This window comes from Cibotium barometz, chromosome 52 (assembly GCF_041138505.1).
Source record: "Cibotium barometz isolate CiBa-2024 chromosome 52, ASM4113850v1, whole genome shotgun sequence".
Classification (NCBI taxonomy): Eukaryota; Viridiplantae; Streptophyta; class Polypodiopsida; order Cyatheales; family Cibotiaceae; genus Cibotium; species Cibotium barometz.
The window spans coordinates 18,347,668-18,360,744 of record NC_141097.1 but is presented as its reverse complement, the minus strand read 5'-3'; the positions used below and the strand labels follow the sequence as shown (position 1 = coordinate 18,360,744).

Sequence of the window (13,077 nt, the reverse complement as noted above, 5' to 3'; positions counted from 1 at the left end):
ATCTCTATACTTAGCATCTCTTTTGCATACATGGACCCTTTTCTTCTGAGGGTGGCTAAAGTAAGTGAAGGAGTACAAATGGAGTAGAGTGCCGACGGATGCTGGTTCATGTGAGGGATTGAATTGATGAGGAACAGGAATCAAGAGATATGCTTTACAGTAAATATGATAAAGCGATACAAGTTCCCATGGAAGATGATTGAGTGGAAGGCACAAAGTTAGTGTCACAAGCCCTGTGTTGGGACAAAAGTTTGGTGTGAGGGTGGTGTTGTTTGAGGGAATGGCTCAAAGAAGGAGCATATAAGGACCATAAGAAAGGGATGTTGTTTAAAAAATGAAGAGGCAAAGGGATAGGAAATTACGTGGCATTTTCCGGCTTTAAGTTTTCAAAAAAATATTAAAAAAAAACGGGCGGTGGCGATTTGTTTAGTACATGGGTCCAGATCGGAATCTTGGAAAAGAAAAGGGCCAATAAGATCCCAGATTAGATGGGAAATAAAAATCGACGGTCGGGGGGGAGGGGGGTTTATATATATTTGCGGAGCGCACGTGAACGGGGGCCAACGAGGGGGTTCGGTTGGGATGGCAACGTCATTTGTAAGCTAATTATAACCTAAAAACGCGTTTATTGTCCGGCAGCTGTTACGTCACCAGTGGCCTCTGACCGAACTGCCCTATAGTATAGGCCTACGGCCATTGGCATGGGCGGCGCCGCCCGCCTAAGCCACGAGGCCGGCCGGGCTGATATACGAGTGTGCCCACCGCCCAGTCCATGTTAAGCCGGTTGGTTAAAGAGAGAAAAAGATCAGCGCCAAAAGCGTCCTTTCTCGGCGTGGAATCCACTTCTTGCGCTCTCTCTCTTTCTCTCTGTGCACTCTCTCTTGAACTTGTCTTCGGCAACATTCCTTTCAGAGCTTTACATGGCTCCATGTGGTCTGCTTTTTTGGCAACCTGGCCCTGCCCCCCTCTTCCTCTGCCTCCTATATCAAGCTGCCTAGCATCATTTCGACCCCGCAGCCGCCGCATTCCCTTGCCTTGGTGTGGTTCCTCTGTTGCATTCATTCCTTCGCAGCAGTCGATCTTGAGCAGGATCGCCTCACCTCCCTCTCTGATCCTAGAAACGATCGTACTGGGTGAGGTCTGTCTGTGAAGAGGAAACACACCAGCTGTGATTTCCCCACCTTTGCTGTAAAAGGGTGCCTAGTATGGGAGTATAGATTTGGGTTAACTCAAGACCGGGAGAGAGAGAGAGAGAGAGAGGGAGAGTGTTGTGAGTAGCAGAAGGTGTAGATTTGAACAAAAAACGAGGTGGAGAGGACTCAGGAGTGTAGCTTAGAGAGAGAGAGAGAGAGGGTTCAACTGCGAATCAGAAGATTAAAAGTTGATTTGAGGTCGCTCAAAGAAGACAGGAGTGTGTGAAGTTTGAGAGAGAGAGAGAGAGAGAGAGTGTGTGTGTGTGTGAGTGTGGAGTGTGCCTGTTGAAAGTTTGAGAGAGAGAGAGAGAGTGTGTGTGTGTGTGTGTGTGTGTGAAGAAGAGTGAGAGAAAACGCCTCTCTCCTCAGGGCGCCTTTGTGCGTGTGAGGCTTGCTTGCAACGCAATAAAAGCAAGTTTGCAGCAACAACGGAGACAATGATGATGTGGAAGCACGACCGATTCCTAGAGACGGCGGTGGTGCTAGCATTCGTGGCGATGGCGGCCACAGGTGCGCGAAAAATGACCCCATTAATTCAAAAATAATGCCACCAAATTACATGCTTATTGAAGAGTTATTGTCATTAAATCCTTCTATCTGTTGCAGAGTGGGCATTTCAACCGGCCAGCGGCGCCGGAGATCCGAGCTTCGGCATAAACTATGGCAAAGTAGCCAACAATTTGCCACCGCCGGCGGAGGTGGTGACGCTCTTCCAGTCGATTTCCGTCGCAAAATCGAAGCTATACGACGCAGACCCGCAGGTGCTGCGAACATTTGGCAACACGGGCATCTCCTTCATAGTGGGCACATACAATGGGGACCTGGCAGCGCTCAACGATCCGGCGCAAGCAATGGCGTGGGTGCAGAACAATATCGCCGCCTACCTGCCGGCGACCCACATCACGGGCATCGTGGTGGGAAACGAAATCTTCACCGGAACGGATACCACCATGATGGGCCAGGTTTTGCCTGCAATGCAAAACGTCTACGCAGCGCTGCGGAGCTTGAATCTCCACCATCAGATCGCCGTCTCTACCGCCCACTCCTTTGCCACACTAAGCGCATCCTTCCCTCCGTCTGCGGGCGCCTTCAATCCGGCCATCGCCAACCTCTACATAAAGCCAGTGCTCGAATTTCTGTCACAAACGGGCGCTCCTTTCCTCATCAACATCTACCCCTTCTTCGCATACAAAGACAACCCCACCAGTGTCTCCTTAGAGTATGTCCTGTTTCAGACCAATCCGGGCGTTCTGGACGACAATACAGGCCTCCGCTACTACAATATGTTCGACGCCCAGATGGACTCCGTCTACTCGGCCATATCCGCTCTGGGCTACGACAACATAACTCTTCTGGTGTCGGAGACCGGGTGGCCGTCAGCGGGAGATGAGGACGAGCGGGGCGCCAGCGTAGCCAACGCCCAAACCTACCATGCAAATTTGGTCCAGCACGTGACGTCTAAGAAGGGCACGCCCCTCAAGCCCGACACTTCGCTGGAGGTCTACCTCTTCGCACTCTTCAACGAGAACATGAAGCCGGGCCCGAAGTCGGAGCGCAACTACGGCCTCTTCAGGCCGGACGGAACGAAGGTCTACAACTTCCAGTTCCGTCAGTCCTCTCGGGCGGTTTCATCCTCGCAGCGTACCTCTTCCAAAAGGGCTCTCCTTGTTGCCACCTTGTATTTTTACTGTGTGCTGGTCTCTATTTCTACCAATTCAATTGTATTTTGGTGATACGTGGAAAAGTCTGTGCCCGCCCGCCCGCCCAGAACCGTTTATTGGTCGGTGAGAAATATATCCAAATCTATTCAATAAAATTATGGGTTTCAAAAATGCTCTAATGAAGACCGTCATTTCTAGAAATTTCAAGTTTAAGTTTAAGGTAAGCCTTCTGCGAAAATGGCAAGGCATAGGTTAGACGATGGCGATGTAGAGGGATGACACAAAGTGCAGAGAGCTCAACCGCCAAGGGTTTAGAAAGGGTTTAGGATGGGCAAAAATCTCGATGTCCCAGGGAGATTCAGGCCGTTTTAGACCCACGTGGTGGTCTTAGCACCACGCATGTGGTATGTCCTATTCATAAGTGGCATTATAAGGTCTCACACATTTATAAGCCAATTTACCCTTCATATAAGGCCACCAAAAATTGAAGGGTGAATTTTCAAAATCCCCTTGTAATGCCTAGGGAAAAAACGGTATAATAGAACTAACCCTTCAAATAAATGTTTCATCCCATGCCTTCAAAAATGAGCATACATCACAGTTTAGCAAGCTATGGTTCATTAAAACATCATAACATTTTTTGTCTCTGTATGGTTGTTGGAGACGAAGCATAATTTTTTTCTTTTTGTAAGGTTGTGTGTGTGTGTGTGTTCAAAATGAATATTGTGAGTGTTTAATTAGAGAGAGAGAGAGAGATAGAGAGAAAAGCATGCCTGAAGATTTGATTAAAAGCCTCAGTTTGCTTGTGTGGAGATAGAAGAAGAAGGGGCGATGGTGATGCAAAGGGGCGACGCAAAGAGCGATTGCAGGGTACTTGACACGAATGAATGAAGCTCCCGAGGGAGATACGGGCTGTTAAAGACCAATGTGGTCTCGTACCACGTGGTCTTAGCACCACTCTCGTGGTGTGTACTGATGATCATAAGTGGCATTTATAAGGTTTGACGCATGAATGCCACATTAATATGCTAGGTACTCTCACTCCTCTCCTCTCCTCTCCTGCATGTGTTTGATTTATTTTAGGAAATGTTATCGCGATGCCTTTTGCCTTTTCCTCGCGCGACTGCATCTGCCTCCTCATTGACCTCCCCAAACTCAGATAACGCCATTGCATCTACATCCATCGCATCTGCAGGTATTTTGAGATTTTTTGACCTAAACATACGTGTTCGTTTTTAGGTCAATACCATGTGATAAGGGGCTCGCAAGTGCTCTGCGAGCTCTTTATTTCCTGGTAACGACCTTTTCTTAACGTATTGCGGTCTGTTAGGGTAATGTTGCCAGCAAGTTCTACACCAAGCGATAGGAGGCTCATTGGCATCCTACTAGCCCATATTGCTAGGTATCGAGCCCCCTTAGGGTCATGTTGCTCACAGGGTCAGTACCAAGCGACACGAGTCTCGCTGGCATCTTTAATATTGATCTCCTTTTGAGATTATTTTTCTCAAGGAGATAGGAGACTCGTGGGCATCGTGCTGGCCCCATATCTCTTGGTACTGACTCCCCTTGGGATACGTTGCTCACGAGGTCAGTACCAAGTGACATGAGTCTCGTTGGCATCTTGCATCGCTTGGTATTGACTTCCCTTGGGACATGTTGCTCTCACAGGGTTAGTACCAAGCGACAAGATTCTCGTTGGCATCTTGCAAGCCCCATATTGCTTGGTGTTGACCCCTTTTACGGTCATTTTTCTCAAGGGTTCAATATCAAGTGACGTGAGTCTTGTTGGCATCCTCCAGGCTCCATTTCATTTGATACTGACCCCTTGCGATTGTTTTGCTCATGGGGTCAGCACCAATCGATAAGAGGTTCGTTGGCATCTTGGTGGCCCCATGTCATGAGGCACTGACAACCTTTTGCGGTATTTTAGCTAATGGGGTCAGTACCAAGCGATACAAGGCTTGTGACATCCTGCATGCCCCATTTCACTTGGTACTAACCCCTTGCATCATTTTGTTCACGGGGTTAATACCAAACAATATGAGGCTCGTTGGCATCTTGCTAGCCTCATATCGCTTGGTACTGACTCCCCTTTAGGTCATGTTACCCATAGACTATACTATAAGATCTTGTTAGTGTGGGTCAGTACCAAGCAATTAGTTACAAGCAAGCATCCTGCTTGTCCATTATCGCTTTGGTACTGACTCCCAACAATTTTTTTGGTTGTGATCTTATTGAGTTTATTTATTAGATGGCGCGTACCAAGCGAACTGCTCGAAGGGTAGATACAAGTGAAAGGCCTACAGAGTCGCTCAGGGGTGCAAGGTAGGAGGAGAAGATATCAAGCCCACACGGCAGTTCATGAGAGCTTTGATAGATTGAGTGACATATGCAACCTGCAGTAGCCAGGCTACCATTTTAGAGGCTTTTGCATGAAATTTGTGAACACTGGAGTATTGGCATGTGATGGCAAGCATCTGCAATTTTGTGTCTCTAGGAAATTAGTGAAGACTGACTCATAGAGTTTTTTGAAGATACATATTTCCTTGCTGCCCATGCATATAGGCTTACAATAATGCCTAGGGATTTTGATACACTCTGTAGATTAAGGTATAGATATGTCTGTCTATTACACCTGTCTCTATTAGTGATCGTAGCACTCTTGTTACCAGCTTAGATGCAGCTAATTTATGTGTTTTGCAATGTGGCGAGATATTGGAAGTCACAGACACAGTCATGAATGGCATGATTGTGCTGTATTCTATTTTCTAATCCTAATTCTATTTTTCACAAATCCTATTTCTATTTTCTCACAAATCTTAATTCTATTTTCTATTCATTGTTACCTGCAAGTATTGTCTCTCCCTTCTACCAGAAGAGATACAAAATAGTACATATTTTATAGACCCTCTCGTACCACGGTAATTGCAAAATGAGGGGACATCATTTTTGGACCTAATGGCCTAATTTCAGGGGATCAACCTTGATCTGGTGTGCGAATTATTGTCACAACACCTATGTCCTGCTTGTTTTTTCAGCGCACATTGGAGTTTGCTTCTTTATGACATTGAATAAAATACATGTTACTTTGCAAACTTTGTGTCCGGATATCATGGTCACATTAGAGAGTAAGTCCCTATTGCCATTTAGATAGATTTGTTGAAGTAGGATAAACTAATTCTTGTTTTGTCGACCTTTCAGATGTGCTCGAAAGTTTGCATAAGTTGTGGAACACGTATTATTGGAGCCTAATCTTATTCAAACCATGAGATATCAAAAGATAAAGGTGTTAGTCCAGCCAGGCAATAATAGCCGTGGATAGAGGACATGCCTTAATGCATTTCTTTTGTCAGAAAAGATATTTAATATTCTTGATGTAAGTGATGTTTATAATCTATATCTCCATCACCTAACGTAGAGCTTTATGAGGATTCTAACGAAACATTTTTCTTTGTGTACAAGAACTTAATCTGCACAAATATACTCAATTGTATGTTAAACACTTGAGGATAAAAGTTGTACAAAGAATTATTTTGGTGGTGCATGATTGTGTAGAAGAAGAGAAAAGACAGGGTAGGAGATTTTGCAAGGGAAGCCGAAGTGCGTAGGTGTCACCAAGAAGAACAATACCAAAGGGAAGTTCAAGACCACAAAGCTGATATCGACAAATTTGAGAGGTGCACAGCTGAGGTGGATGAATGGGTGGAATCCAGGAGACAGGTTGAGTTGGAGGCCCAGAGGCAAGAACATGAGGCCATTAAAAAATCAGAGGAAAGAATGTGGGAAGAAATGTCAAGAGCAGAAGAGAGCATTTGTCCAAGGCCAACCCAATCACATACACATTCATCACAGACACCTCACCGCCATCGCCCTTGAAATTATCCCATGTATATATACACAGAGCGACAAACATGTATATATACACAGAGCGACAAACATGTATATTTTTTGGAATATATGAATACTGTTGTCTCTTCTATAATTCTATATGTGCATTGTTTCCTTCTTGTATCCATGTCTATGTTGGAACTTGAAAGAGGACTATAGAGGGATACTAGCAAATTGAAACTTGAAATATATTAATCACGGGAGATCATTGGAGTAAAAAAGAGAAGTGTTCTATTATACAGATGGCTATGAGAATAACTTGCACCCTTTAGGTTTTGAGATTCGACCAACTAAATCGTTGGCTTCTTTTAGCCCAGTAGTAACTTTGTTCTCATTCTCACATGATGCTTGCTCATCTCTAACTCTGAATTCTCTGCTCTCACCCTCTACAAACCCAGATGCTGCAGTTGTTGATTTCTCGGGCAGCAAAACATCTTCTTTCGAGTGCACACCCCTTGAGGGCGGCAGAACATCAGTCTTTCTCGTCTTCTTCTTCCTCCTCTAAGCTAGTTGGTGCAAGGTCACATCTGGTGAAGGTTCTTTAACTACAAGAACAAGAAAATATAAGTGGCCAGCGCTAGGGACAGTGGTTAGGTCTTTTCAGATGACTCATAAATAATGCTCACCTTGATCATCAGAACTCTTCCTTTTTGGTGTCCTAGAATGCATCACATGGTTAGTACAAGATTTCCCGTTTGGAGAGCTTCCTTCTTGCCTCATGGGTGATAGTTGAACATTTAGCACACCACCCTGATCATAAAAACCCTTCTTCTTTGGCGTCCTAGAATGGGTTACGTGGTTAATACATGCTTGCCCCAGTTTTGTGCTTACAGTGTGATTGTGCCCACTTGGAGAGCTTCTTCCATCATGCCTCACAGGTGATAGCTCTCCCACATTCGACTTAGTTCTCGGAGTGGTGCTTTTTGGTTCCTTGTTGACATCACCCTCTTCCAAGCCAACAATGATAACACTTATTGAATCAATAGTGCGGTCTCATCATGTGGTGAAAGCATGATGATGAAGATTGAAAAACACTCACCAGGTGTTCTTCTCACATGAGACATTTGCTCTGAGGGGTTTCCTCTATTATTGCAGGAAGGAGAAGCCTATGCTCCACAACCTCACTCAGATCAACATATTCATGTCTTACTTCTACCCCTCCTTGCCTACTAAAAGACGATGCTGAAGTGTAGCCTGCACATTTTGAAATTCATTGGTAGCAGCACATATTTCAAATGATTAGAAGAAGACATACATAAATCACTTCAACAAATGGTAATTCATCCTCGATGAATTTTGAGGTTGGGAGTAAAGCATGTGATTTGCAACCGGTTGATGATTTGTCCAACTAGTGGATTCCAAGTTTATAAGTTGGGACACCCCTAAGGGTTTTTACCATAGGTTTTGGTTGATAACCATATAATAGGTTGTGTGGGTTTACAACCCAATGGTTAAAACTAATTTAAAAGTTGACCAACCAGTTATATAAACATCGGTAGTTAACTTAAAAATTGGTTTAAAACCAAATTATAAATTGGGCCACTAATGGTTTTTAACCCTTGTTTTCCAACCCCTTTGAAACCAGTTAATGGGTGGGAAGGGTTTATAACCACCATTGGTTAACAACTAGTTTATAAATTGAGAGCATGACAAATGGCAACTGGCTACCAACTTGTTGACAACCGATTTATAAATTGAGAGTATGACAAATGGCAACTGGTTGAAGACAAGTTTATAAGAGAAGGGGCACTTGAAAGGGTTTTGGACTATTGGTTTGAGTCCACTGACAACTAGTTTATATGTTTGGAGCATAAGAATAGGTTTTCAATCACTATATTGACACCCATTGTAATAGCTTGGAAACATTGCAAATGGGTTTCAAACGGGCTGACATATAGCAAGTGCTTAAAGGTGGTATTAACAAATGCCCAGTAGTGCTAATCAAATAAACCAGTTAAAGAGTATAGGTTGCTACCTTTGTTTTCAAGCATGGCATGACCAAGTGGTTTCCTTACCACCACCATTTTTTAGCTTCTTCGGGTATGGCTTGGCTACAACCAACTTCAATGCACTTTCCTTTGATACATACATATAAGAGCAACAAAACGCATGGTATGCATGCTTGAAAGGTAATATAAACTGACCAACAACAGACTGGTCCGCTCCAAACTTGAGGCCACACCCTGGGCAACTTTCTATCACAATCAACATACTATCCTCATGTAGAAGAATCTTTGGCGGTTGTGGAATGATCATCATGCTAGGGTTCTCTAACTTCACACCCATCATAAAATCTCTACTAGCACCTGCTTTCTCCACAGCCTCATTCTTGTGGTCTAAATCGGCCTATAAACATAGACAAAGAGGCAATGAACATGGCATGGACTTTCTTCATATCTAGAAAACACATATACATACCTTTGCTTTTTCTAGAGCTTCTCTAGTGTAGAGAGTGTCATTAGAAGTGTCATTTGTCCGGAAAGTTGTCATTAGAAGTATCATTTGTCCGGAAAGTTGTCATTAGAAGTGTCATTAAAGATGTCATTTAAGTTGTCGTCGGAAGGGTCATTAGGTTGGAATATGAAGGGTCATTTTGAATATGAAGAGTCACTAAGATATGAAGGGTCATGTTGAATATGAAGAGTCACTAAGGAGTCGGTTAGGAGTCTTTTAAAAGGGCCAGAGTCTTCTTGTAATCGTGTGTGTGAGTGTGTGTGAGAAATCAATCAAGAATTGAGTTACGAGGCTCTCTCTCTTTCTCTCCCTCTGTCTCTGAGTAATGCTCCAATGAGAGTCTCTTATGTGTGTCTGTGTAAGTCTTGTTGAAGGCGCAGCCTCAACACTTGGCAATCAACGTTGGGTATCCTATTTTCTCCTACTAGCGGAGGTGTGTGCTGAATAAAGCAATTTGGCGGAGCAGCAAAGGAATCGGCTGTCAAATGCAGTTAGGTGTTGTAGTAGCAGGGCAAAGTGTAGAAGGAGGCTGGCGTAATCAAAGTCAAATAAGGGTTGCCGACTGTATTGATGAGTGGAGATGGCAAGTTCACAACCCAATAAGTGATGTGAGCAATCCATATAATTCAGCAGAGGAAGCAATTTCGTTGGGGCTCAAGCAACGTGGTGATGCTATTTCAAATTCATTCGGTGTGAGCAGTTCGGATATTACAGCAGATGCAATGATTTCGCTTGCTTTTAGAAGATGGGCTGAATTCGAAGCAGGGGGATTTAGTGCAGCGCTCATGGAGGAGTTTCTAAATAATAAGCAGTCGCAAGGAGTGAAGTGGTGACAAGGGTGTTGCGGTACCTCAGGGGTGCAGACTTTGGTAACGAGGGTGTTGCAGTACCTAGAGGGGTGTACAGGGCTAGATGTCAAAGGCACGCGTTAATGTGAGGCGATGGCTCTCTGAAGGTGAGGTGATGAAAACAAATGCAAACTTACAGCAACAGATGAGTGGCATGTAGGAGAAACGTAGATCTCAGGAGCAGAGAAGGCTGCGGTCCCAGGCAGATGGTGTGCTATCGTCATGAGGTAGGTGGTGAAGAGCAAAGAGGGTTGATGAGTCGAGAGAGAATGATAAGCAGAGAGGGCTACTGTCCGAAGTCGAGGGAGAATGATGAGCAGAGAGGGCTGTTTTCCCAAGCCCATGGAGAATGATGAGCAGAGAGGGGGCTGCTGTCCTGAGGTGTGTTGTAGGAGAAAAATGAAAATGTGATGGATGCAAAGAGGGATGTTGTCCCAAGGTATGCTGTAGGAGAAAAACCTGGATGTGATGGATGTAGAGAGGGCTACTGTGCTTGAGCGATGAAAATCCAGGCTGCTGTAGAGGTAGGCCGGTAGCAAGCAGATAATTTTGATTATGATGTGTTGTTTTATGATGTGGTGTTATTTCCAGATTGATGAGATGTTGTTTATATATGTGGTTGTGCGTTGATCGGCTTAGAGAGGGCTATCGGCCAGTATTAGTAGAAAACAAATAATCTAATAAAAAATCCCTTTTTGGGTTGGTTGTCACACACCCCCTCTCAGGCCAAAAGGGGAACATGAAAGAAGATGATTGGATGATAAAGGATACTAGGTCCCACACAAGCACACTAGCACAGAAGGCATGTATCCCCCTCTAGAAGCGAAGTCTAATAACTTTTGAGAGGAAAGTCGTGATGGCAAATGTGTAGAGGGTGAGTAGGTGTAGATGGGCTGGTCTCCTCCCAAAGTAAGACCTTGAATAGGGCTCACCAATGAGTAAGAAGTCCCATCCCCGTGTGGTCCAAATCTGAGTAAGGAGAATCAACTTCTGGTCAGAAAGGTTGGTCCTCTAGAAACGTAGGTAGATGATCCATGCTGTGTGCTCTTGAGGTCTTCAATCCCTTTTCTCTCATGATAGCTCTGATACCATGTGAGGGAAAAAGGACAAAAGAACTAGATGTATGAGAGATCAGAGGCAAATCAACACAGCATGAAAAGGATGAATGAGTGTATGTATGATGGTGAATGTAATCCTGTACAAGAGGCCCTTAGATGTGAGGAGACTCTGAGTAGTAGGCTGGCGAAGAAGCAAAGATAGGGTCAAAGCTGAAGCACCATCAGTGACAAAGGCTCGTGTCGGTGGATGCGAGGCACCGCGAGGTGGCAGATATATGTAGTGGGTGGGCAGTGGAAGGTGTAGTGATGCAAGCTTTGGTGATAGGGGTGTTATGGTGCATGAGGGCTGTAGATTCAGGTGACGAGGGTGATGCAGTACCTAGAGGGGTAGAGGGATTGATGTCAAAGGCACGCATCGATGTGAGGCGATGGCTCTCCGAAGGTGAGGTGATGCAAACAAATGCAAACCTTCACATGAGTAGCTTGCAGAAGAAACACAGATCTAAGGAGCAGAGAGGGCTACTATCTCGGGAAGATGGTGTGCTGCCATCACGAGGTAAGTGATGAAGTTAAGAGAGGGTTGCTATCTCGATGTTGTTAGGTGATGATGAGCAGAGAGGGCTATTGTCCCAAGTCAATAGAGAATGATGAGCAGAGAGGGCTGCTATCCCAAGTCAATGGAGAATGATAAGCAAAGAGGGCTGCTATCCCAAGTCAATGGAGAATGATGAGCAGAGAGGGCTATTGTCCCAAGTCAATAGAGAATGATGAGCAGAGAGGGCTATTGTCCCAAGTCAATAGAGAATGATAAGCAAAGAGGGCTGCTATCCCAAGTCAATGGAGAATGATGAGCAGAGAGGGATGATGTGCCAAGTCGATGGAGAATGATGAGTAGAGAGGGGGCTACTGTCCTAAGGTGTCATGCGGGAGAAAAACATTGATGTGATGGATGCATAGAGGGCTGTTGTTCCCAAGGTGTGCTTCAAGAGGAAAATGTAGATGTGATGGATGCAGAGAGGGCTGTTGTCCCGAGGTGTGCTGCAAGAGAAAAACGTAGATGAGTGATGAAGATCCAAGTTGCTGTAGATGTAGGCAGGCCCAGCAGATAATGTTGATTATGATGTATTGTTTTATGATGTGGTGTTATTTCTAGATTTATGAGATGTTGTTTATATAGATGTGATGGATGCAGAGAGGGCTGTTGTCCCGAGGTGTGCTGCAAGAGAAAAACGTAGATGAGTGATGAAGATCCAAGTTGCTGTAGATGTAGGCAGGCCCAGCAGATAATGTTGATTATGATGTATTGTTTTATGATGTGGTTTTATTTCTAGATTTATGAGATGTTGTTTATATATGTGGTTGTGCTGCTGGTTGGCCTAGAGAGGGATGTCGGCCAGCCAACAAAAGACAAAAAATCCAATAAAAAACCCCTTTTGGGCTGGCTGTCCCCATTGACAACACCTTTGTGTAGAGCCACCATGCTCTTAGAAGAAGTAATGGTGAGGTTGCGAGAGGGCTACATAAAAATAGGGTGTGAAATCAAGCCAATTACTATGATTGGCACATGGCCGACACATGGCCAACTTAAATATAATATAATGCTATGTTCTACACACCAAAAACTATATTCACGTGTTATGCACATTTGACCATCGTCAATGCATCACCGTAATCAATGACATCGCACTATTCATCACCTATGGCACACCAATGTCAACCATGTTAGTTAAAACAATTAATTAAAATCCACACAATTAATCTTGACATGATATAAAAAATAAGCACAAACACACTTAACATGGTGATACCATAATACCAATAACACTAACATACATTGGGTTGTCAATATTAAGTTAACTCACCCATGTACAATGGTCACATAGACATATTCTTGAAATAACCAAAGAGGGTAAAATATCCAACATTCCCTCTTATTTGAGTTAGCAATTTGACCTCAGTTGCATGTTTGCTTATA

The 13,077-nt window shown here is 44.2% G+C and overlaps 1 protein-coding gene across 1 annotated transcript; it reads left to right on the top strand.

Moving 5' to 3' along the window:
- Positions 1-632: 632 nt before the first annotated feature.
- LOC147608895 (glucan endo-1,3-beta-glucosidase 11-like) lies at positions 633-3,025 on the top strand. The gene is made up of 2 exons (XM_086788147.1): positions 633-1,703; positions 1,800-3,025. Exons 1-2 carry the CDS (start codon positions 1,631-1,633, stop codon positions 2,924-2,926), a joined length of 1,200 nt encoding a protein of 399 aa, XP_086644273.1. The 5' UTR covers positions 633-1,630; the 3' UTR covers positions 2,927-3,025.
- The last annotated feature ends 10,052 nt before the right edge of the window (positions 3,026-13,077 follow it).

Bases quoted from the DNA above. Each gene is read 5' to 3' on its own strand.
- LOC147608895 (XM_086788147.1), top strand. From the start codon at position 1,631: ATGATGATGTGGAAGCACGACCGATTCCTAGAGACGGCGGTGGTGCTA. The intron at 1,704-1,799 runs GTGCGCGAAAAA...TATCTGTTGCAG, and splicing joins CGTGGCGATGGCGGCCACAG to AGTGGGCATTTCAACCGGCC.